Source organism: Carassius carassius, chromosome 28, assembly GCF_963082965.1.
Source record: "Carassius carassius chromosome 28, fCarCar2.1, whole genome shotgun sequence".
Lineage (NCBI taxonomy): Eukaryota > Metazoa > Chordata > Actinopteri > Cypriniformes > Cyprinidae > Carassius > Carassius carassius.
In genome coordinates this window covers 18,791,327-18,817,157 of record NC_081782.1, presented here as the reverse complement: position 1 = coordinate 18,817,157, position 25,831 = coordinate 18,791,327, and the positions used below count along the sequence as shown (strand labels likewise).

Here is a 25,831-nt window from a genome sequence, read left to right as displayed (position 1 = left end):
GTTCTTTACACCATGACAACAACCATTCATTTAAAGCAAAAAGTCTACTGAACCTTTCGTGTCCTCGTCGATACGTGGGCAGTGGTCCTGACACGACGATCGTCGCCACGGGCGTCGTGCTGCGAACCGTCTCGATCAGGCTGCTGAAGTCCCTCTTCAGCGTCTCCGTCTGCCGCAGCGTGGTGTCGTTAACCCCGGCGTGAAGCACGACCGCTCTGGGGCTCTCGTCGGCCTTCAGGATCGCGGGTATCTCGGGTATCAATACCTTCAGGATCGCGGGTATCAATACCTTCAGGATCGCGTGTATCAATACTTCCTTCTTCCCAAGAAAGATGGCGGGGTCAGACCAATCTGAATCTCAGACATCTGAATTGCACCCTCATGCGACTCCCTGGTTTTTGTCTTTTGATCTGAAAGACCCATACATTCATATCCAAACAGCCCCCGTCACAGATTGCTCGTGAGTTTTGTATTCGAGGGAGTGGCCTTTTAGTACATGGTCCTTCCATTCGGACTGTGTGTGGCTCCCCGCACTTTTACAAAGTGCATGGATGCGGCTCTTTCGCTCTGAGACAGATCTGCATTTTAAACTACCTCAATGACATGGATGCGGCTCTTTCGCTCTGAGACGGATATGTATTTTAAACTTCCTCAATGACTGGCTAGTGTTAGCCAAATCAGAACAGGAACTTATTGCTCACAGGTCATTGTTGCTAAACCATCTGGAGCATCTTGGGTTGAAAATCAATTCAGCCAAGCGTTATCTGACTCCCATACTAAGATTGACCTTTCTAGGAATAATATAGACTTTGCAAGTTTGGATTATGCCTGAACGCTCTCTGAACAAACAGTGAGTAGTGACATCATTCATGTTGGGGACTTTAAAGGTGCACCATGTCTTGGTCTGTTTTGACAACATGACTGTGGTAGCCAGTTACAATTATCTGTGTCCCAACATTGACCTAATAAATCCTGTTTAACACTGTAAAGCTGCTTTGACAGTCATTTACATTTATGCAGACACTTTTATTTAAGGGGATTTATATTGCATTCAAAGAACACATTTTGCTTTCCCTGGGAATTAAACCTATGTCCTTGATGAAAACATCACAATAATCCAAAACTAATAGAAATGACTTCAGTCTATAAACTGGTGTTTTGTGTGTTAGTAAAAAACAAATTCATCATTAATGCATATTAATTTGAAAGCTTCAATTTGCTCTTTCTCCAAATCTATTTAAATAAAGGAACAAACTCATCTACAGTACATCTTGGTTGGCCTGAGGATGAGTACCATTTTCAGCAAATATTCATTTTTGGGTGAACTATTTCTTTAATAAGTTATCTTCGTTGTTGAATATGCAGTTTACCAACAGAGAGGACTGCACAGAAATGAATATAGGAATGCAAAGCAAAACAGTATTAAAAATTAGTAGTGCCATAAACATTTTGACAATGTGATGACATTTTTTTCCTGACAGAAATATGTTTGATACCATCACTTCATGCCAGTAAAGATTCTTTCTATTTGACTTGACATTGTTCAAAACAGGGTTCGGGGGTTGCTGTTCATCTGTACTCCAGAGTTATGGACTCACGTACGGTGTTTGTCTTATTATGGATGTTGCTGTTGTCCACCTCCACTGGAATCAAACTAGATGGAAATGGTTATGTTGACACTGTCATTGCAATCAGTTCAAAAGTACCACAGGATAACAGACTTGTTGATAAAATCAAGGTGAATATGTACTGTTTTGTCTATTTAATAAACTAGATGTACTTCAATGGTTTAGGGTTTTTTTTTTATATATTTTCAAATTTTATCTTTTCACTTCTTCTGACAGGAGATGGTCACTGAGGGGTCGTTTTACCTTTATGATGCATTGGATGGAAAGGTATATTTCAGAGAAGCTACAATACTAATCCCACCTCATTGGAATGGTACAAACTTTACCAAAGCAAGAACAGAGTCCTTTGGAAAGGTACAGAGAATAATGCCATTTTATCTTGCCTGCCAAATATTGTTAACAAATAAATGACTTCACTTGCATAGGATGCTTCTCAGACCAATTCTGTGTGAAATACAGGCCAAAATAAGAATTGATAATGCTAATCCATCTTACGGATTTGAACCATACACTAATCAGTATGGAGAATGTGGAGCTGAGGCAGAGTACATTCATTTCACTCCAGAATACCTCCTGAATGACACTTTAATTGAGCTTTATGGATCAAGAGGTGAATATTATTTATATTCCTTCAACACTTAAATATTTATCATGAAATAGAAAAAAAGTTGGAAAGCTCTATTAATTCAGTATTATGTTTGTTTTATAAGCAGTTTGCTATTTTGTTTGCAGGAAGGGTCTTTGTGCATGAATGGGCTCATCTGAGATGGGGTGTGTTTGACGAATGCAATGGAGAAAAGCCATTTTACCACTCTAATGGCCTAATTGAAGCTACAAGGTGATAACAAAAAGAAAGCATATGATTAAAAATCATATGATTTTCTTGGAAATGATCTCAACCACTTTTTCCTGCTTATATTTAGGTGTAGCAAAAACATTAAAGGTCAGTTTTATGAAGTTACTGCTGAAGGATCTGTTCAACAGTGCCACATTGATCCACAAACTTCACTACCTACCAAAGGGTGCAAGTTTTTTCTTGACAGAAATCAAATCATAAACAGCTCAATTATGTTCTTACCTGGTCTGGATGCCGTAAGTACTGATTGCACACATGTCACACATGAATACAGTAACAAATATCAACAAACTATGAGCTTTTTTCATAGTTTTATTCATGCAGATATTGTGGTCTGGATCAAATGGATCACTCAGGGCATGTCTAATCCATGTTCCTGTATGCACTTGTAATCGTCTTCATCTTTGTTTTTTGGTGGCCTGTTTTAATTTGAATTTTAGTCCAGTCTTTGTGTGAAGCTGTCATTTAAGTTTTTATTAGTTTTAGTCATGTTCATACTCTTTTTAGTCTAGTCAAGTTTTAGTCAACTAAAAGTCTGAGCATTTTAATCTTATTTTAATCAGAATTATCCATGGAAATTGATGACATTTAGTACCTAGTAGTATAGATGAAAACAACATTCCCTTTCGAGAGTACTCTCGTACTGCGTAAGCTAGCTTACGCTATGGGAAAAGGTCCCCTTTTCTCGAGAATATGAAGCCAAAAATTATCCTTAATTTTTAATAATGTAAAACGCAGTGCTGCAGCACAGCAGACCTAAGCGAAGCGGCTCGCGCGCTTATTGGCTGTGCTGTGGCAACTGCAGCAACCTATGGTGAGGCGGCGGAGAGGAACGAACCAATGGGTGCTCTTCGCGCCTATTGGACGTCAGAGCGCGCCAAAATAGGCGTGGCTGGAACTATATAAGCCGCCGCTTTGCCATAGGGATCAGATTTCATCTCCTTCAGCGATCTCACCTGCACTTCGCTGTCTTCACCGGAGAAGCCTCTACACGCCGTCGAAAAGCCTCTCAGCGGGATAGCACTGCAACGCAGATCTGAGGACGTCGGCTCGTGCTTCATCCCGACGCCGCCTTCAGCATTCGCTTCCTGCTGCGCCATCCGGCGTGACTATATCCTTTAAAAAGCTAAGTGTGTTTGCCGCTGCATCACACTTTTTCGCAAAAGAGCAAATTTCGAGGCGTTGTTTCAAATGCCTCGGGCCTGCGCTTCCTGCCGAGGCCCTCTGCCCAGCAAGGACCGCCACATCCTCTGTGTCTCCTGCCTGGGCCGCGAGCATGCTGAGAATGCACTCTCCAAGGGCGGCTGCCCTGAGTGCGACAACATGGCTATATCGACCCTGCGGGCTCGATTAGCTCAAACCAGCCACGACGCTCCACCCGCTCCGCCTCTTCTCTCTCAAGTGCCGCGTAAGAAACGCCGCGATCAGAGAATGCCTGAGCACACTGCTACACGCGAGCTCACGCCGGAACACTCCCCGCGTGCCTCGCCCGCTCTCTCTCCTTTGCCTGTCCTCTTCGTGGACGAGCAGCGCCAGTCTCTGCTCACCAGCGCCCCCTTCTCCTTCGGAGCGCCTGAGGCGGAAGAAGACAGACACGACAGCCTTTCTCTCGCCGCGTCCAGTAGTGAGGAATGGTCGGGCTCCATTGCGGACCCCCCCCCCCCCTCTACAGCCCCCAGCTGCACCGGACAACGCGCTGATATCGACGCGGAGCTTACTCGCGTGCTTACAAGGGCTGTCAGCGACCTTCAGCTCGACTGGTCTCCTCCAGACGAGCCCGCTAAAAGCAGGCTGGACGAATGGTTCTTGCAGGGGCGCCCTTCGGCCCCTCCGCAGAGAAACGCCCCCTTCTTCCCGGAAGTTCATGATGAACTCACGAAGTCGTGGAAAGCCCCATTCTCCGCACGTTTGAAAACTTCTGTCTCGTCAGCGCTCTCCTCTGTCGACGGTGCCCGAGACCACGGTTACGAGAGCCTCCCCCCTCTCGAGGAGGCAATTGCTGCACACCTCTGCCCGCCCTCAGCCGCAGGATGGCGGTCGAAGCCTGTGCATCCATCCAAACTGTGCCGCACCACCTCAGCTCTCGCTGGCCGAGCATACACCTCCGCTAGTCAAGCTGCTTCGGCTCTACACACCATGGCTGTGCTTCAGGTTTTTCAGGCCAGACTTCTCCGTAACCTGGACGAGTCTGCCCCAGATACCTATGATTTTAAAGATCTCCGCAGCGCTACTGATCTAGCCCTGCGTGCGACAAAGACCACAGCACAAGCGATCGGCCGAAGCATGGCAAGCCTCCCTGTTTTAGAGCGACACCTCTGGCTCACGCTCACGGAGATAAAAGACGCCGACAAATCGCCTTTCTTGACTCTCCTATCTCTCCTTCCGGCCTCTTTGGCCAGTCGGTTAAGGGTTTCGCTGAACGCTTCACTGAGGCTCAGAAGACGTCACAAGCAATGAGACACTTCCTGCCGAAACGCTCTAGCTCTGCTGCGGGACGCCGTAGAAATGCGCCGCCCCCTCAGACCTCGAAGCCATCGAAGCCAGACTTACAGTCTCGCCCAGCGACCAAAACCCAGCACCGCTCTCGCTCTACGAGCCGCAAACCGCCAGGGAGACGGGGACCTCGGCCCAGGATTGTGCTGAACCCCGAGCCTCCGAAGCCCTCCTGACCTTCGTGCTGAAAAGACCGTGGTTAAGTCCCGCCGCGGCCGGACCACCACACAAGAAACCTCACATACTTCCTCCAATCCCCTCACTAAAGGCGGTTGGAGTTGTCTATACTGCAGTAAACGAGCCTGTTACAATGCACGCACGCCTGCACACAAACGCCGCTTTCACGGCGACCTCAATAAAGCACAAAAAGAGCTTTTTCTATGTAGGCAGTGTGCCCACTACACAGTACGCACCCCTACATGTATACACACTCCCCCAAGTGTCACAAAAACACACTCGGGTCCCCTTTCATGCCCACCTTCCCGCTCGCGCCGGAGGTGCTCTAAATGTAGCGCGCGTGCCCACTTCTCAGTGCGCAACCCTACAAATAAACGCTGTCACCACAGTGTCCCAAGCACAGCATACTCGAGCTACTGGTCCCCTCATAACAGGCGGCCAGTGCCCGAAGCACATTCAACCCATAGCCGCACGAGCCGCTGCATGGCAGGCCATCCCCGGCATATCAAATTGGGTTTTGAATATTATAAAACGAGGTTACTCGCTCCAGTTCGCTCGCAGACCGCCGCGCTTTCGCGCCGTGGTCGAAACGAAAGTGAAAAGCGAAATGACACACGTCCTTCGCGCCGAACTGATAAACCTTCTTGCAAAAGGGGCGATAGAAACTGTCCCCCCTGCGCAGCGCGAGTCAGGCTTTTACAGCCGCTACTTCCTCGTACCAAAAAAGGATGGCGGTCTCAGACCCATCCTAGATCTCAGACGTTTGAACAAAGCGCTTATGACGCGATCGTTCAAAATGTTAACTACCAAACAAATACTCGCGCAAATTCGCCAGAGGGATTGGTTTTTCTCAGTGGATCTGAAAGACGCTTACTTTCACATTCAAATAGCACCTCATCACAGGCCATTCTTGAGATTCGCCTTCGAGGGGCAGACTTATCAGTACATGGTTCTTCCATTCGGCCTCTCCGTAGCGCCCCGTACGTTTACACGGTGCATGGATGCCGCTCTCGCACCCCTGAGAATGCGGGGAGTGCGAGTATTGAACTACCTCGACGACTGGCTAGTTTTAGCCCATTCCGAGGAACTACTGACGACACACAGATCCTGGATCATCAGCCATTTAGAATGCCTGGGTCTCACGATCAACACTGTCAAGAGCGCTCTGTCTCCCAGCCAGAGGATTTCCTTTTTGGGGATAGACATAGACTCTGTGACATTTACAGCGCGTCTGACGTCACAGCGCGCTCTCACTATTCAGCATCTAGCCGTGTCGTTCAAAGCCGGGTCTCTTTACCCGCTCAAACGATTTCAAGAAATGCTAGGTCTGATGGCATCAGCCTCTGCGGTTCTCAAACTGGGCCTGCTGCGCATGCGCCCACTACAACGCTGGCTGAGAGACCGTGTTCCAGCGCGCGCCTGGATTTCCGGCCACGCGCGCATCAAGGTGACCCACGGCTGCATCACAGCTCTGGCCCCTTGGAAAATAGCCAACTGGTATCAGTTAGGCGTAAGCACGGGCGCTGTCTCGAAATGGAAAGTAGTCTCGACAGATGCATCCAACCTCGGTTGGGGCGCCCTGTACGAGGGCAGGTCTGCCTCCGGCCTCTGGTCGAGCCCGGAGCGACTGTTACACATAAACTGTCTGGAGATGATAGCGGTCGAACTATCCCTGAAAGCTTTCCTCCCATTTTTAAAGGGCCACCACGTTCTGGTCAGATCAGACAACATGTCAGTGGTGGCCTACATAAATCGCCAGGGTGGTGTCAGGTCAAAAACCTTGCACACCCTGACCGAACGTCTTCTGACATGGGCACATTACAACCTGCGCTCGCTAAGGGCAGCGCATGTACCTGGCATCCTGAACCGGGGCCCGGACATGCTTTCCAGGGCGAATGTTCCCCCTGGGGAGTGGTCTCTTCACCCACAAACGGTTCAGTTGATGTGGAGCATCTTCGGCAGGGCAGAGGTCGACCTCTTCGCCTCAGAAGACAACGCTCATTGCCCAATATATTTTTCAAAGAGCAGGGACGCGCTGGCCCTCGATTGGCCCAGACGCCCGCTTTATGCCTTCCCACCGGTCGCGATGCTACCGCAGGTCATCGATCGGGTCAGGAAGAACAGATGTGCTATGCTGCTAGTAGCCCCACTCTGGACGACCCAACCTTGGTTCTCCGAGCTGATGCAGCTGTCCAGTACAGCCCCATGGCCAATACCGCTGCGGAAAGATCTCCTCACGCAGCTGAAGGGCGCGCTCTGGCATCCCCACCCCGAACTTTGGCCCTTCATGTATGGCCCCTCAACGGGTACCCGGGAACCTCCCTGAGGGAGTGTTAAAGACCATTACGGAAGCCAGAGCGCCCTCAACCAGGCGCCTTTACGCGCAGAAATGGTCAGTGTTCTCCACCTGGTGCGGACACGGAACCTAGACCCTCACTTATGTGACGTGACGGAGATACTCTCCTTCCTACAGGAGCGTTTAGATGCGGGCAGATCCCCGTCTACGCTCAAAGTGTATGTGGCAGCCATTGCAGCTTCTCATGCTCCGGTGGCCGGCCTATCACTGGGAAAAAACGAACTGGTCATTCGTTTCCTTAAGGGAGCTCGTCGGATGAACCCTCCCCGACCCCCTTCAATCCCTTCCTGGGACCTGTCTACGGTCCTAGAGGCCTTAAAGGGCCCCCCTTTTGAACCGCTTCAGTCTGTCGACATGAAGCTTCTTTCGTTCAAAACCGCTTTTCTACTGGCTCTGGCCTCAGTCAAGCGAGTGGGAGATTTACATGCGCTATCTGTAAGCGCTGACTGTCTCGAATTTGGGCCTAATGACTCCAGAGTCATTCTCAGACCAAGACACGGCTATGTCCCCAAGGTGCTCTCAACACCGTTCAGAGCACAGGTCATCTCGCTGTCAGCCCTTTCCTCGCAAAGCGACGAAAGCAACACAAGCTTCATCTGCCCCGTCAGGGCTCTCAAAACCTATATTGCGCGCTCCGCCTCATTCAGGAGGTCGGACCAGCTCTTCATATGCTTTGGTGGGCGCACCCGAGGTCTCGCCACCACGAAGCAAAGCCTATCGCGATGGATAGTAGACACTATCTCGCTGGCTTACAAATCTAAGGGCCTTCGCTGCCCGTTCGGCATCAGAGCCCATTCCACCCGAGGTATGGCCTCATCATGGGCGTGGTCCTGCGGGATACCACTGGATGATATCTGTGCGGCGGCAGGCTGGGCCTCTCCGTCCACATTTATTAGATTCTATAATCTGCAAGTCCCTGCCCTGCAGGCCAGGGTACTTTCTATATAGACGTGCTAAGCCTTATCACGTCCCCCTTTTTTCGTTCCCTATATAAAGCTCACTAAGGTTGTCTGTTGGGACTGGGATTTCTCCTGCTATAAAGCCCCGGGCTCTCGCCTCGGGCTGTGACAGGTCGAAGTTCCCGAGCACGCACGGCGTTTTACATTGTGTTCCCATAGCATAAGCTAGCTTACGCAGTACGAGAGTACTCTCGAAAGGGAACGTACTCGGTTACTAACGTAACCTCGGTTCCCTGAGATGAGGGAACGAGTACTGCGTAACCTGCCATGCTATGTGCTCGGATCGGGTGATCTCTGACGTCCAATGGGCGCGAAGCGCCCCCATTGGTTCGTTCCTCTCCGCCGCCTCACCATAGGTTGCTGCAGTTGCCACAGCACAGCCAATAAGCACGCGAGCCGCTTCGCTTAGGTCTGCTGTGCTGCAGCACTGCGTTTTACATTATTAAAAATTAAGGATAATTTTTGGCTTCATATTCTCGAGAAAAGGGGACCTTTTCCCATAGCGTAAGCTAGCTTACGCAGTACTCGTTCCCTCATCTCAGGGAACCGAGGTTACGTTAGTAACCGAGTACGTTTTCTTTTAGCCAAACCCATTTCAAACAAGGTTATCTTAATATATTATTGTTACCTTATATACTCAAGAATACATCCATTCCAGAATCACAGAAGACACTCTGTGACTCAGATTTTAATTTACACCATTTATTTTACCAACCAAACATGTTAGAAGTATATACATCGGTCCCTTTCTCTGTGTCAGACATAACTTTTGTTTGTTGTCGTCTTCTAAATAATAGTGATGTGTCGTTCTTAAAAAATTTGCTCATTCACCAAATCTTTAATGTGACTCAGAATGAACGAGTCGTCTCAGGGAATGATTCGTTCAGTCGCGCATGCACAACATACTATGGGTTCTGTACTGAAATTAGTTCACCTCTTTCGGATCTTCGGGTTTTCGAGTCATTCATTCATCACTTGACAGCCCCACAACATTAGGTGCAATCAACTTGAAGCACGGCTACAGGCGGCGATCGATGAGAGCAGTCAGGGGAGGAGTTGAAAATGGAGCTGTCAAGCCGGACATATTATGCTGCCATTAGTGACACTCACGTGGTGTTTGCATACTTTATCACAGATGAAGTGAATTAAATGCAATATTTGACAAATACACAGATGTTTCAGAAACATTTCCATGAGAAACAGAAACACTTTTTATATACTGCTTAATACAGCGCCAGTTTTTCAAGAATAAAGTTCAACATAATCATATACTATTTAATTACTAATAAAGTGGGGGTGTATATCTTTTAATCAGTGTTGTATGATAAACTTGACACAATACAACAGTGCGACTACAATAAAAAAGCTTTTACCATTCTAAAAACACAGATTTGTGGCCATTATTGGAACTGAAAAGGTTCCAATAACCCAAAACACACTTGATCGGTGATTCTGGCCAATCGTGAAATAGCTGAAACTGCGGCGGCTGAGTCTGCCGGCTGCTCTCGAAATGCTCTCGTGATAGTCGTGTGGCGTTGGCGCCATCTCAAGTTGGACAAAATTTCTATCTGGCATGCACTCTTTCAAGTCCGATTCCGATTGGTTTGGTGGCACTGCATGTAGTCGAATGCACCTTTAAACAAATGCAGTCTGTGCTCGAAAGGGAATTAATTAGTTCATCTATCGAGTCTTCATGTTTTTCGAGTCGTTCTGTCACGATCGTCAGCTGATATTCCCATTAAGTCCAGTAGAGAGCACTCTACTCAGGACTCTTGCATTTGGTGTCCATTTCCATTTCCAACTCCATTTCCCATAATCCCGTGCTTAGGGCTAATCACCAACAGGTGTTCCCCATTAACACTCCCCTATATATGCTGTGTTTGGACTCTCAATGATTGCGAAGTCTTGTTTAGCCCTGTCTAGCATTTCCGAGTGGTTTTCCTAGTGTATGTTCCTTCCGTGTCTGATATTGGATTGTGTATACCGCCTTTGATTTTCTGCCGCCTGCCCCGACCTCTGCCTGGTACTGTTACTGATTCTGGATATCCCTTTACACACTTGTAAACACTGTTATTGGATTACTGCCTGTTTGAAATTAAATTACTGCAAATGGATTTGAATGTCTCTGACTCCATGTTATACTTTCATTCATCACGTGACAGCCCTTTAATTAACCAATGCATTCAGTGTTATGAAAAAGAACCACCATGACAGGAATTCACACATTTATATACTGTAAGAAATAAAAAGCAGAAATTTGACACCAAAAACTGTAAGAGTAAATAATAATAATAATAATAATAATAATAACTATGCACCCGTTTGTAAGGAAATAAATTTTTTTATCCAATGCTGTCACATCACGTGACAAAAGAACAACTCGAAAGACTCGAAAGATGAACTAATCAATTCTCTTTCCGGCTCAGACAGCATAGGTTTAGTTTATGGGGCTATCACGTGATGAAGGAATGACTCAAACTCCCGCATGATTGGGAACAAAATCATTATTAATCACGGGACTGGGACGGGACGGGAAAAAATGTCAGCGGGAGTGGGCAGGACCGGGAATACAGTTGGATCCCCAACTTTATACACAAATATAGCCTACCTTTTATATAAATAAACTATAAACTAGGGGTGTGCGATATGAAGATTTTTGATCGTGGATGTTAAAAATGTCTCTACAATCTGCTTTTGAAGAAATGTAGTAGCTACTATTGTGCTGCAGCGCACATTCTATCAGCTGCAGTTCTGGCTCCTACTAACAACACCACATCATTCACAGCAGTGTTAACTCAGCGCTAGAGTTACTCTCTCATTCACATGTGCTTTTAAATGTTTCATTTGCACGCTGCTCTGACCTGTGCTTTTTCTGAGGTTCGCATTCACCTGACCAGAGTATCTGAGTGGACCAAAGTATCTGAGTGGAGCGAGGAGCGGGTTTTTTAAAAGTCGGGAGTGATAAAAAAAAAGTTTACACACAATAGCCTAAGCCACTTTGAAACTCTGAAAATGTTATTTTATTTATTTTTTTTATTTTAATTTAGGCTACGTAATGAACATAACATCGAAATACACTGAAATACTTTATCCACGGAGGAAGGCGGAGCGGTGTTTCTGGTATCAGTGCGCGCGCAGCGTAGTGATTATTAAACGCTCTCAGCGCGGAGGATTGTACGGAGCCCCTCTGGTCCCACTTTGTCAAAAAAATATATATATAACTAACTCGTGGCCTCAAGATAAGTTAACTCGTGGCCTCAAGATAAGTTAACTCGTGGCCTCAAGATAAGTTAACTCGTGGCCTTAAGATAAGTTAACTCGTGGCCTCAAGATAAGTTAACTCGTGGCCTCAAGATAAGTTAACTCGTGGCCTCAAGATCAGTAGCGTAGCCAGGAATCACAAAGTAGGTGGGCCAAGAGAAAATCAGGTGGGCACAGCCTAAAATGCATCTGTTATCAAAATAGGCCAACACAACTACAGTACACCTGCTTCTTGAATACCACAGTTTAATGAGAGCACAAGCATGTATCATGTCATCATAAGCAGTGTTAAGAACATAACGATAAGCATTTCCACTGCGCGCGGCCACACCACACACACACGCGCATCTGACAGATGCAAAAAACACCATCATTAAATCAGCAGGACAGTAGTGGACAGTGTGTAAAAACAATGCTTGGTCTGGCTCAGCGGCCACATAAACCACGTTATATAACAACATTAACTAGGCAACTAGTGTACATAGTAAACGTAGACTGGCTTACTTTTGATGCGCTTATAACAGGAGACGACGGGGCTTTGAGTTGAACACTGCAATGACTTCGTTATAGTCCAAAGATTCAGTCAATTCTCTCTCAAATGAGAGAAGGGACAAAGAGCTCAGTCTATGTGTCAACATTGTTGCTCTGATACTAGTTTTTATCCGATTTACAGTGGAAAAGAAACGTTCGACAGTACAGCTTGTTATTGGTAGTGTGATGAGGACTCGCAGGAGACGGTTCATTCTTGGAAAGATATCGCATGGGCATGCATCGAGCACCTCCACAAGTGATGGAAATGCCCTGCCATTTGATACTTCTTTTTCTAGTTGCTGAATTAATGTAATCACAAGCAGAGCTGTTCAGCTCCTTACTACTGACTGATGGCTGAGGCTCCTGAACATCTGCATCATCTTCCTCCTGCGGCGGCCGTGGTCTTTTTGACACAAACTTTAATAAGTTGCTCTGTTTCATTTTTCATACTTAGCTAAACTTCAGTGTCCCTCTGTGAAATGTGCACCACGTCGTTGTGAAGGGGGGATGGGCTGTTCGCAATCTGATGCGGGCATTTCATAATCACCATGACAACCAAACAAGAATCAAGAAACATTAAGATTTATTTTTATAGGTAAAGTATTGTGATAATTGCAACATAATTTACTCCTTCTGTTGCGTTTATCACAATACTTGACCTATAAAAATAAATCTTAATGTTTCTTGATTCTTGTTTGGTTGTCATGGTGATGATGAAATGCCCGCATAGCGCATTTCGCAGTCAGATTGCGAACAGCCCATCCCCCCTTCACAACGACGAGCACATTTCACAGAGGGACACTGAAGTTTAGCTAAGTATGTTAAACTAAAATGAAACAGAGCAACTTACTAATGTTCGTGTCAAAAATACATTATTGTTGAATATTGTTAGGCTACATTGTGAGGCCAATGACTGGATGGGCCTGACTGACAGGTGGGTGGGCCCAGGCCCACCCGTAGCTACGCGAGTGCTCAAGATAAGTTAACTCGTGGCCTCAAGATAAGTTAACTCGTGGCCTCAAGATACGTTAACTCATGGCCTCAAGATAAGTTAACCCTCTGGAGTCGATTAACGCGGATACGCGTTTTGAGTCATTTTCTCCTGATAACCCCGAAAAGAACTTAAATTACACTTTCAGTTTTAATCGTACAGATAAGAGCAATACATCAATCGAATCTGTAAAGGGTCTACTTTTTTTGGATACAGACATAATAACAACAAAACGTTGTGCACTTATAAAATAAAGATAACAAACAAGGTGTGCTGTCTGCAGCCTTTGTCTGCGCTGATCTTCATTTAAAAACACGTCATTAAAATGAACTGTAACTCTGTGAATACTCAACAAAGAGACATGAGAGAGATATCTATAGAAAGCTTGACATGTCTACTTTTAAACTAAACAAGTGCCACCGAAAACAGATATTCTGTGATAAAGTAATCCATATGAAAACAACGTGATGTCTGTTTTTCATGTCTCCCTTCATTATATCTAATGTGACCACGCCCCCGCGCTGAACGCGCTATTCAGATTCAAACTGAAGCGCGCGGCTTGAATACGCCCATATTTTATCTGTTTTAATATTCAGTGTAATATAGTTTGCTGCAGTTCTGCTTCTATTTATTTACTAGTGCTGTTCATCACAATCAATTCAATTCTGTTAATACAGTAATGTAAATCTTGTAGGCTGCATATAGTCCTTTATAATTCTTCTTCATATTTTATAGCATATATTTATACTTTTTACATGTATATAGGCTACTTGTTTATTTACCAACTTATATTATTATTTATGTTCCTTTAAATGTCTTGATGTGCACATCAACTGTGACACAAGAATTGTCCCCCGGGTTATCAATATCAATAAAGATCAATAAAGTAATTCTGATTCTGATTTTAAGTTAACCTATAGTAGTGTGCAGTATGGTTCATTAATTATTGAAGTGTTTCACATTTTGGAAAAGCATGTCCGTGTAGACTACGATAAAACGTCAGAAGAGGGCGTTCTATGCTTAGGTCACGGTACCTCCGTCTGGCTGTATGTATTTATGTGTATTTCCTGGTATTTCCCAGTTGACGGCAAAGAGTTGCGGGATGAGAATGCGTTAGATGATCATATGAATAATTGTGACGGCTTTACAGAGGTAAGAGTGTTTTAATTAGAATGGTTAACATTTAGTTAGATGGCAAATTACTGAGTTAAGATAACTGCAAGACTATAGGTGTTCGAGCTGGAAGCATTAACGATTAGCATAACAAGTTAAGCAGGCTAATTCAACGTTAATGGTTATCAAGTAACTGCTATCTTAGTCTCTGTTACTAACGTTACAAATTTTATCGGACTTGATAGCCATTAACGTTGAATTAGCCTGCTTAACTTGTTATGCTAATTATTCATATGATCATCTAACGCATTCTCGTCCCGCAACTCCTTGCCGTCAACTGGGAAATACCGGAAAATACACATAAATACATACAGCCAGACGGAGGTACCGTGACCTAAGCATAGAACGCCCTCTTCTGACGTTTTATCATAGGCTACACGGACATGCTTTTCCAAAATGTGAAACACTTCAATAATTAATGAACCAGTCTGCACACTACTATAGGCTAACTTAAAAATCAGAATCAGAAATACTTTGATATTTATTGATATTGATAACCCGGGGGACAATTCTTGTGTCACAGTTGATGTGCACATCAAGACATTTAAAGGAATATAAATAATAATAGAAGTTGGTAAATAAACAAGTAGCCTATATACATGTAAAAAGTATAAAAATATGCTATAAAATATGAAGAAGAATTATAAAGGACTATGGATATGCAGCCTACAAGATTTACATTACTGTATTAACAGAATTGAATTGATTGTGCTGAACAGTACTAGTAAATAAATAGAAACAGAACTGCAGCAAATTATATTACACTAAATATTAAAATAGATAATATTGCACAGAATGTGAAGTATTACATTGCACTACAGTACAGGTTCAGTTTAATAACAAAGGGTCCATGTGTCAGACACTTCACTATCTTGAGGCCACGAGTTAACTTATCTTGAGGCCACGAGTTAACATATCTTGAGGCCACGAGTTAACTTATCTTGAGGCCACGAGTTAACATATCTTGAGGCCATGAGTTAACTTATCTTGAGGCCACAAGTTAACTTATCTTGAGGCCACAAGTTAACTTATCTTGAGGCCACGAGTTAACTTATCTTGAGGCCACGAGTTAACTTATCTTGAGGCCACGAGTTAACTTATCTTGAGGCCACGAGTTAACTTATCTTGAGGCCACGAGTTATCTTATCTTGAGGCCACGAGTTAACTTATCTTGAGGCCACGAGTTAACTTATCTTGAGGCCACGAGTTAACTTATCTTGAGGCCACGAGTTAGTATCTTGAGGCCACGAGTTAACTTATCTTGAGGCCACGAGTTAGTATCTTGAGGCCACGAGTTAGTATCTTGAGGCCACGAGTTAGTTATATATATATATTTTTTTTTTTGGCAAAGTGGGACCAGAGGGGCTCCGTAGGATTGGAATGGGACGGGATTTTTTTTTGTGGGAGTGGGATGGGACAGATTTGAAAATCCACTCCTGTGTCACCCTCTAAACCCAATGACTTGATTGATTAACTAATTAATTCTCTTTCTGTCTCAGATTTGTTAAGCTATTGGGGCTGTCACTCCCTACAAAATAATGGATTTATCAGTAAATACACAGTACATCCATGACAGTTAATATTTTGGTTTTCAGCTCTATATGAGTTATGCAAATTTGGTTTATTTGACACAGTAATTGTCTGACAAGAAAATCTTGAGAACAATGAAGGGCAAACTAACAGAAAAAAACTATGAATACAAGAATGCACCAGAGGAAGTTACTTAAAAGTCCTTACACAAGACAGGGGGAAATTAGTCAGGAATTGTAGATGAATGAGTGGAAAATTTAATTAGCACATAGTATGAGAGAAATTAAGTCTGTAAAAAAAGAGAGAGTGTTACATAGATGGCAGCAGTATTGGGATAATGAGACTAAAGAGAGGCATTTACATGCAATACAAAAAGAAAATGTTGGAAGAGGAAGAAGTATTGGAAGAAATAGGAGACAGGAAAATAATCTCAAGATTAAGAATGGGGTTTACAGGTCTCAACAAAATGCTTAATTTAATATCTAAACATCCAAGAGGATTCTGTGAGTGATATTTACATGATGAAACTGTTGAACGTGATTTTTAACTGTAGAAAGTATGATGAAGAGAGAAAGTGGTTACAATAAAAAGTATAGAGGGTAGAGTGAAAATAGTTAACATTAAAAATATATTAGATTCAGATATAGGTTATAATATTGTGACTGCATTGATTCAGCAATAATAAAGTACAGGTATAATATATAAAATATAAAACAAGAAAGCATATACTGGTATGAATGTGCAAGATGTATGTATGTGGACAGGTATGGAAGTATAGTATAAGAGAAAGTGCAGAGTTATGAATGTTAGCAGAGATGCTTCTCTTTCTATAGGCTGCATGATGCTGGAGATGCAAGCAGAGGAGCTGAACACTCTGCGCTGCTTGGGCTCCTAGCTCTATTGTGGCTGGGAAGGAGAAGGGACTCTGTTTTCAGTCACCAACTGATGGCAATAATGCATTGATGACTGCAGTATGCTAAAAAAAAAAAAAAAAAGAAAGAAAAAAAAGAAAGGAGTCATAACACTAAATAAGCAGCAGAAGGACAGCCACCAAAATATATTAACTAAAAGATGTGCTCACAATATAACCAAATGTCTAAAGAGAAAACAAATGCAACCTCACGAATAAAATCAGCTGCAAAGAGTGAAACAATAAACAGTAACACTGCATAATCTGCATGATTGATTCATGTTGCAGTCACTTTAACTTTATCTCTTTCCTGATATCTGCTCAGGTTTGTCAGAAATGCAGAAAGTCACAGAAATGGGTATTTTGAAATTATTTGAGATGCTTACTCTGTTTAATGCACTTTTATTTATAAAGGAAATCCTATTTTCAGGTGACTGCATTTTGTCAAGAAAATGAGCACAATTATGAAGCTCCAAACATGCAAAATAAAAAATGTGGCAAAGCAACATGGACTGTAATATTTGAGGATTCTGTGGATAAAGACGCACTTCGTTCTCTGAAACCACTACAGTCCCGTCCACCACCACCATCTTTCAAACTTGTGCAGCGAAAGAAACGGGCCGTTTGCCTCATCCTTGATGTCTCAGGAAGCATGAGAGTATGTGATAACAGACATTAACTGTCTGAAAACAAACATCCTACCATGACAACCTTTTCATGTTACCAATGCTTTGGAATGAAAGTTTGATAACTAATTTTGAAACCGTAAGAAACAAATGTTGTTGATTTTACCCATTTTCTAGGGCTCTAGAATTCTTCAACTTCAACAGGCTGCCACACATTTCCTGCGGAACATCATTGAGGATCAAGCCAGTGTTGGAATTGTACAGTTTAGTACTATGGCTTCTACTCTGAGAAAATTGACTACTATTGACAGTGACACCACAAGAGAGAATCTTATCAAATTGTTGCCAAAAGTAGCAGATGGATCGACAAACATGTGCTTGGGCCTTAGTCAAGGCTTACAGGTACTATATTAATTGTACTAGCATGGATTTTTATGTTTGTGATTGTGATGAGTGGGGCGGGGCCGAGGGACGTGGGAACGAGCGAGGCCGGTGGAGTGATTGGGAAATGAACGACACCTGTTCGACCCACCGGTCTCGGGTCCCACGGAGGAGATGGAAGGATATAAAACTGGAGCGACGACAGTGAAGGACGAGAGAAGACCAGGCCTGGGCTTTATTTTATGTTTTGGTTTTTATTTGTGCGCATCAGTCGTCCGTGAGGGGCTGATACGCTGTTTTATGTTTATTTTGTTATTAAAGTCTTTCATTTGATTGTCCGCCGGTTCCCACCTCCTTCGGCTGCCCAAAACCGGAGGAGCCGTCGCCGTCCACCGCGGAGGAGATCACCCAGCTGGTGGAGGGCCGAGCAGCAGTGCGTCTGGGAACCGAATTTTTTTTTTTCCTCTCTCCCCTCTTTCGTCTCTGTCGCTCCTCTTTCCATCTCCTTTTTCTCTCGCCTCGTCTGTCCTACCCCCAGGTTCCTGCAGGTCCCCGTGAGCGGTCCCCCCCGGAGGGTGGGGGTGGGGGTGGGGGGGGAGTAGAGCGCAGTCTGGGGAGTACCCCCCGGCCTGCGAGGGGCGATGGGGGTATGTGACGAGTGGGGCGGGGCCAAGGGATGTGGGAACGAGCGAGGCTGGTGGAGTGATTGGTAAATGAACGACACCTGTTCGACCCACCAGTCTCGGGTCCCACGGAGGAGATGGAAGGATATAAAACTGGAGCGACGACAGTAAAGGACGAGAGAGGACCAGGCCTGGGCTTTATTTTATGTTTTGATTTTTATTTGTGCGCATCAGTCGTCCGTGAGGGGCTGATGCACTGTTTTGTGTTTATTTTGTTATTAAAGTCTTTCATTTGATTGTCCGCCGGTTCCCGCCTCCTTCTTGCCGATGATTAGGAAGGTTTTATTATTACAGTGATGTATGAAATATATAGAGATTATTCTATGCCACTCACATTTTACTGCTGGTTATATATGCTCTATATAATTGTGTATGTGACAAATAAAAATCTTGAATGTCAGTGATCCTTTTTTCTTCAGATACTTCGAGAGGACAATGGGGATGCATTAGGAGATGAAATCGTTTTTCTGACAGATGGTCAGGCAACGGACAACATTGCTGATTGTGTTCCATCTGCAATACAAAGCGGTGCCATTATACACACACTAGCTTTTGGCAATAGTGCATCTCATGTACTGACAGAAATGGCAAACAAAACTGGTAAGTGATATCACACAATTAATAACTAAATGTAACAATCTCAGTGTAGTTTATTATTAAATGCAGTTTATTATTAAATGCAAAAATGTGCCATGTTGAAAACAGGGGGGAAATTTTTATCAACCAATGATAAGACCACATCTAACCAGTTAATGGATGCATTTGCTTCAATTACATTATCAACTGGAGATTACACAAACGAACCAGTTCAGGTTTGTCAAGTTTTCCCTTGCCCACAATACATTTATTACTCTGAGAGTGTAATTAATCATAGTCATTTTTTATCATTGCTTTAGCTAGAGAGTATTGGAGTAAAAACATCTGGTTGGTTCAATGGGACCATATCAGTGGATCGGACTGTTGGGAACAAAACCAGCTTTGTAATAATCTATGAAATAAGTTTTCCTAATATTTACATTCAGTCACCAAGTGGCTCAGTCTATACTCAGACAAATATGAGTCAAGATGGATCACAGAAAACCGTCACTTTAAAAATTTCAGGAACTGCAGAGGTATGATAACCATATGAACCATTTATCTGTTATGCTTATAGCTCAAACCATTAACATGTAGGCCTATTATTTTAACACAATAAAAGGCATCAAGAGTATTAGATAAACATTCAACAACAACTTCAAAATGAGAAGGATATTATTACTGATGATTCAGCTGATGCACTTACAGCAAACCCTTACTGATATGGTTTTACTCTTATGTTTGGTAGCATGGGGACTGGAAGTTCAGTATCCAAACTGCACTACTTCAGGCTTTGACGCTAACAGTAACAAGTCAAGCAACACAAGCTGATGTTCCTCCTATCACTGTCAAAACCCGCATGAATCAGAAGTTCTGTGATGGCACTAAACCCATGATAGTGTTTGCTGAGGTTAGTCAGAATTACAGGCCTGTAATAAATGCTGAAGTGTGGGCTACAATGGAGTCGGAAACTGGCTACGTACATACATTACAACTGCTGGACAATGGAGCGGGTAAATTAACCAAAATAAAATATTAATTGAAAAGAATAAAGTGTAAGGTACTTTTCCAAACTTCCGCTAATAAGTCAGAGAACCATCTTTTACAGGAGCTGATGCTTTTCAAGATGATGGAATCTATTCCAGATATTTCATACAGATGATAAATGGGAGAAGCAGCCTCAAAGTAAGAGTGACGAATCAAGATGGACAAACCAAATTTGGTGTCCTATACGTACCTGGATGTGTGATAAACGGTAAACCCTGAGATCACATCACATCTCATAGAAGATTTTAGCATGGTTATGGACAGGGCCGCTGCTAGCCAAATGCGTGCCCTAAGCAGATTTCTATTGTTGTGCCCCCTCCCCAAATTATTATGAAAAAAAAAAAAACATACTATAGGGGTCAAAATAGAACTTTAATAAAATATAAAAGTAAATCACTAAATAGTAATTAAATTGTATTATTTACATAATGCAGTTGTAGCTAGACAGTTGCCTGTGGCTATGATTTTACTAAAATTGTCTTATTGATTTTATAGTCTCAAGCATTCGAAAATGACACAAAAGAAATTTTTACTTCAATAAAACCAAGCATAAGTTTTTGTGAGGGTTGTGATGTCCACACATGTTTGCTGAAGAAATTATAGAGGCTAGCATTTCTATCTCAAAAAAGGTGGCCAAAAATTAAAGATTAAGTGGATATTTGAATTAAATGTTTGGTCACTATTAAAAACAAGGATTTGATCATCCTGTAAGTGTTACAACAGCAATTATCAGGCCTTTGTAGGCCTATGCTGCTTGTACCTGATCGGTTGACCAGGTAGCTAAAACTAGTGACCTTTGTTAAATGTGTTTTTGGGCAAATGAAGCCCAGATAAATTGACAAATGCCTTAGCAATGTGAACCTGGGTGCTGCCCCTTGAATTATTAAATTATGCCTATTCACTTAAAGAGTTCAGATAGTACCATCCATTTTTAGTTACTGAAACTCCAGAAACTATGGTCTACGTACTGCTGCCACAACTAAAAGCATAATTTTATTTGCTCTGCATACTGCTATTAATGATTAGCTATTAACGCAATCTGAAATTCTATGGATACTGCTTCTACAATCCATAAATTTGCTGTAGCCCATCCATGCATTATCACTGAAATTACATGCAACTAAAGTACTTTCTGCAGCCCCTGCTGTATTAGCAGTAATAATTGGTTGCTATGCAGACTGCTGCTAATATTATTTCTAAAATTTCATCTGAATTAGCTATGCCATTCTGCTGCTATTAAATGCGCTAAAAATTGCTGAATAGCTGCGTACTGCTGCTACAGCCAGGGGCGCTGCACAAGATCCCAGGCCCTATGCATAGGCAGTCCTAATGGGCCCTCCTCCCCTTGCAAATATATATTCCAGACTTTTCAAGGGCCCTCTCTTCCTTTGGGGCCCTGGTAATCAGTACTGGTTTTACCCCCAGTCCGACGACCCTGGCTACAGCTACATGAAAGTACTTAGAATTATATAAGTGTCTTTATTAAACAAGGAAACACAAACAAATAATACCTATTTCGCTTTGAAGAGTTCGCAAAATCTGTGCACGATCTGTTAAATAAACAAAGTAATAAAAGTCACTTACCCTATTTGTTATCACTGAAATTTCATGCAAGCAGATAATTTCTGCTGCCGCTGCATACTGCTTTTAACAATTCGCTAATACAATCTGAATTCTATGATACTGCTGCTACTCTCCATGAAAGTACTATAATTGCTTTAAGCCCAACTGAATACACAAATAGTAATTCAAGTTTAAGAGTGTCCTACTATTAGCTACATTGTACATGGGCTACTGATTGGAAATTATTATTTATCTTTAAACTATCCCTAAACATGACTTCAATAATGAACTCCTCACTGTTGCTGATCCAAGGTAGCAAGTGAAATAGAGATGTGGCCCCTTTAAGAGTGAGCGCTCAACTTATTGAGTGCATTGCAATACGGCATGTATAAGTGGGTATACTATTTTCTGTTGCTCATTAAGTTGTTATGGTTAAATAGATAAGCTGTTGACAGTATGACATTTATGAAAGATGGTTATACGTTTCTGAAAAAAAACTGTGAACAATGGTGAAACGTCAACTGCAAACCAACCCCACTAGTGAGGTGTACATTTGGAAGCATTCCATTTGCGGTTAATGTAGAAATGAATCCCCACAAAATATATTAAAAGCATTGGAGATTTTGGGCAAATAAGGTAAACCCCAATTGACTTTACTGTTCTAAAATCTGCGACGCTTGACATTGTATTCTCACACATACATGAACCAGAAAAAACGTTTGCTATACTGCAGTTATATGAACAAGACATGCTTAGTAATTACTCCTCTCATGAATACCCTGCCCTTAATTTTACAACTTGTATGTTTTCTAAAAAAGGTAATTTAAAAATGTAAATCTGACCAATGCAATAATGCACTGAAATCAGAGTGAAGACCGTTTACTTATCAAAGTTAGCTGTTAAGTTTCAGAGAAACTCTGAAAATGTGCTGCAAGAATCTCAAGTAAATGCTAGCCAACCATATAAATGCAACGGAATAAGCTAACTGGCTGCATGAACCAGATGAATCAGATTGCGCCAAGTCATTTAACTCTCTGAATATCATCAGTTACGTTAACAACCGTCAGCCTGCACCAATAGAGATTGATGACTGAACTATATACTGTATATATATATATATATATATATATATATATATATATATATATATATATATATATAATATATATATATATATATATATATATATATATATATATATATATATATATATATATATATATATATATATGTATATATATATATATATATATAACAAGATTGACATTGCTCTTATACATAGTTGATTCCTCAGTCCTCAATTAAAACTTAACAGGCTATTGTGCCATCTTAAAGGGATAGTTTAGCCAGGGATAGGTTTTTTTTTTATGTTTTAGCTGTGATTCCCATCCACTTGCATTATATGACTGAAAGACAGAAAACTGTTTGTTATAAAAATCTCAATTTCTGTTTTACTGAAGAAACAATGTCAACTACATCTTGGATTCCCTGGTGGTAAGCAGATAAAAATAAAATGTCATTTTTGGGTGAACTATCCCTTTAAATTAGGTTCTACAATATGATCAAATTAAATGAAATATATAACCAAACTACATTTATTTTCATATTAGATATTTAAAAAAAATAGTATGACAAATTATATTGATTAAATATTTAGAATCAAAGAAGTATGTCTTCATACCACAAACTCTTCATGTGGTATGTTTGATAGCATTATGGGGTGTCCCAAATAAACACATTTTTCAAGTGGACTTCTACAGAAATGCTGAGCTTAGTGATTAGAGAGCGGTAAACACTAATTAGGGAACATGTCAGTTGGAATGCAGCTTGTCAATCATAAACTTTTGTTCCTGTTTCGAATAAAACATTTATGTTAATGATTTAGTTATTCACTCATGAATATACTTTATTGGTGTAACCCGCAGAAAGAGTCAATGAATTAATGACTCGAACTAACTGTTGTATAAATGGCAATATACAGTCGTCATGATTTTGCCAAGTACAACATGTTCCTGGATCAACATCTTTTGTTGATTCTGGATAAACATTATTATTAAAAATATAGATTTAACCCAATCCCTACCCCCAAACCTAACCCTACCCATAATTTATTTGTAAAATCAGTAGGAAATTATATCTGATTATAACAAGAGTGTAGAAACACCTAACCCTGATTTTAAGCCTAAAACAGATATTTACTGAAAAGTTATATCTGAATTCTGATTGGTTGATTGGAATGTTGTTCCAGGATCAACAAGGATGTTGATCCAGGAACGTGTTGTACTAGGTGAAATCATGCTCACTGCATACTGTAACTACCTATAAAGTTGTGTGGAGAAAAACATAATAATAATAATAATAATAATAAATTCAGGTGGTTCCTCTAATTTCAATTGTAGTGCAGCTGAACCCTCCAAAGCCTCCTGTTTTTGAAGAACCACTTGATGTTGGAAACTTTACCAGAACAGACACCGGAGAAAGTTTTGAGGTGAAATTATCAGGCACAGCTCCACCAAATTTCCCTCCTAACAGAATCACAGATCTGAGTGCTGAGATCCAGGAGGACACTGTGCTTCTCAACTGGACAGCTCCTGGTGAAGACCTCGACCAAGGGACAGGTAAATCATACAATTATACTAGTCTTTTAAGGGTTTTTCATTTGTTTAACATCTTTGCTGACGAAATAAAAGTTGTTTTAAAGTTATATCATGAAATAATTTACATTTAATTGTCTTGCACTGCATGTTTTTTATTATTATTATTATTATTTTTTTTTATTATTTATTTTTTTTGGTATCCTTTAAGCTAAATCCTATGAGATCAGGTGGAGCTTTGATCTTAAAATGCTTCGATTCAACTTCAGCAATGGTTATTCAGTCAACACAACTGCTGTCACACCTCAGAAGGCTGGATCAGTTGAACAGCATTCATTCAATCTCAATATCACAATCCAAAATGGCACCACACTCTTCTTTGCAGTTAAGTCGGAGGACAAACAAAATGCGAAATCTGAAACCTCCAACATTGCTCAAGCTTCAAAAATCCTCCCTGCTCCGATATCTTCAGAAATATCAAACCCAGACATGAACTTGGCAGTTCTCGTAATTTCTCTGTGTGTGGTAACTGTGGTCTTATGTTTTATTATTGTTTTAGTCGTGTGTGCAGTGAAACGCAGAAAACGCTCTGCTCAGAGTGATATGGCATTAATTATCGCAAACGAAGGTCAAAACAATCATTATGCCTAATTTGACATAAGGGGGTATACATATGTACATCCAGCAGCGTTAAAACATAATCAATTCCATCAAACAGAATTTTTTTATATTTTTGCAGTATGTGTAATCTTGCACAGATTATTATGAAGGATTTCTGTTTTTCTCTATTACGTAGGATTCTGTGGACTGACACTATATATTTTCATAATTATTCAGTTTGGTGTACAATTGTCCTCTGTAATACAAAACAAGTCCTGAACTGTCTGTGCCTCAATTATTGATTCTGCTTTCAAGCACCCCTGGTGGAAGACGACCAGTTTCTGATTAGAAAACAGTAACATTTGTTGAGTTTGCTGAGTTCTGCTTCTGTGTGTGGTTGAATAACATTACATTGTGACCATGTTACCTGTAATATCAAGTGTTGATTTTCATAGTTAATTTTCTTTCTTTTCTTTTTCCAAATAAATAAATGACACACCTAGCATCAGAATGGGGAAGAAAGGGTATTTAAGTGACTTTGAATGTGGAATGGGTTTTGGTGCCAGACTGGCTGGTCTGAGTATTTCAAAAATTGCTGATCTTCTGGGATTTTTATGCACAACCATCTCTAGTGTTTACAAATAATGGTCTGAAAAAGAGAAAATATCCAGTGAGTGGCAGTTGTGTGGACAAAAATGCCTTGTTGAAGTCAGAGGTCAGAATAGAATGACTTCAGAAACAAACAACAATACAATCAAATGAAGGTTTAAGGGTTTCTTGTACTCTGTAAACTGTAACTTAAATCTGTGTTGGGTAATTAAAAAAAACAAAAACCTCCAAAATTGGAGTTGCCTGGTCTGATGAGTCTCGATTTCTACTTCAGCATTCAGATGGTA

General features: G+C 41.9%; 1 protein-coding gene across 1 annotated transcript; it reads left to right on the top strand.

The window, feature by feature from the left end:
* The first annotated feature begins 1,549 nt into the window (after positions 1-1,549).
* LOC132108456 (calcium-activated chloride channel regulator 1-like) lies at positions 1,550-25,768 on the top strand. Its single transcript, XM_059515164.1, has 14 exons — positions 1,550-1,738; positions 1,845-1,982; positions 2,088-2,238; positions 2,361-2,466; positions 2,552-2,720; positions 17,296-17,523; positions 17,669-17,893; positions 18,975-19,155; positions 19,261-19,367; positions 19,452-19,667; positions 19,880-20,144; positions 20,240-20,386; positions 24,141-24,359; positions 24,547-25,768. The coding sequence occupies exons 1-14, from the start codon at positions 1,589-1,591 to the stop codon at positions 24,984-24,986; spliced, it is 2,742 nt and encodes a 913-aa protein (XP_059371147.1). The 5' UTR covers positions 1,550-1,588; the 3' UTR covers positions 24,987-25,768.
* The last annotated feature ends 63 nt before the right edge of the window (positions 25,769-25,831 follow it).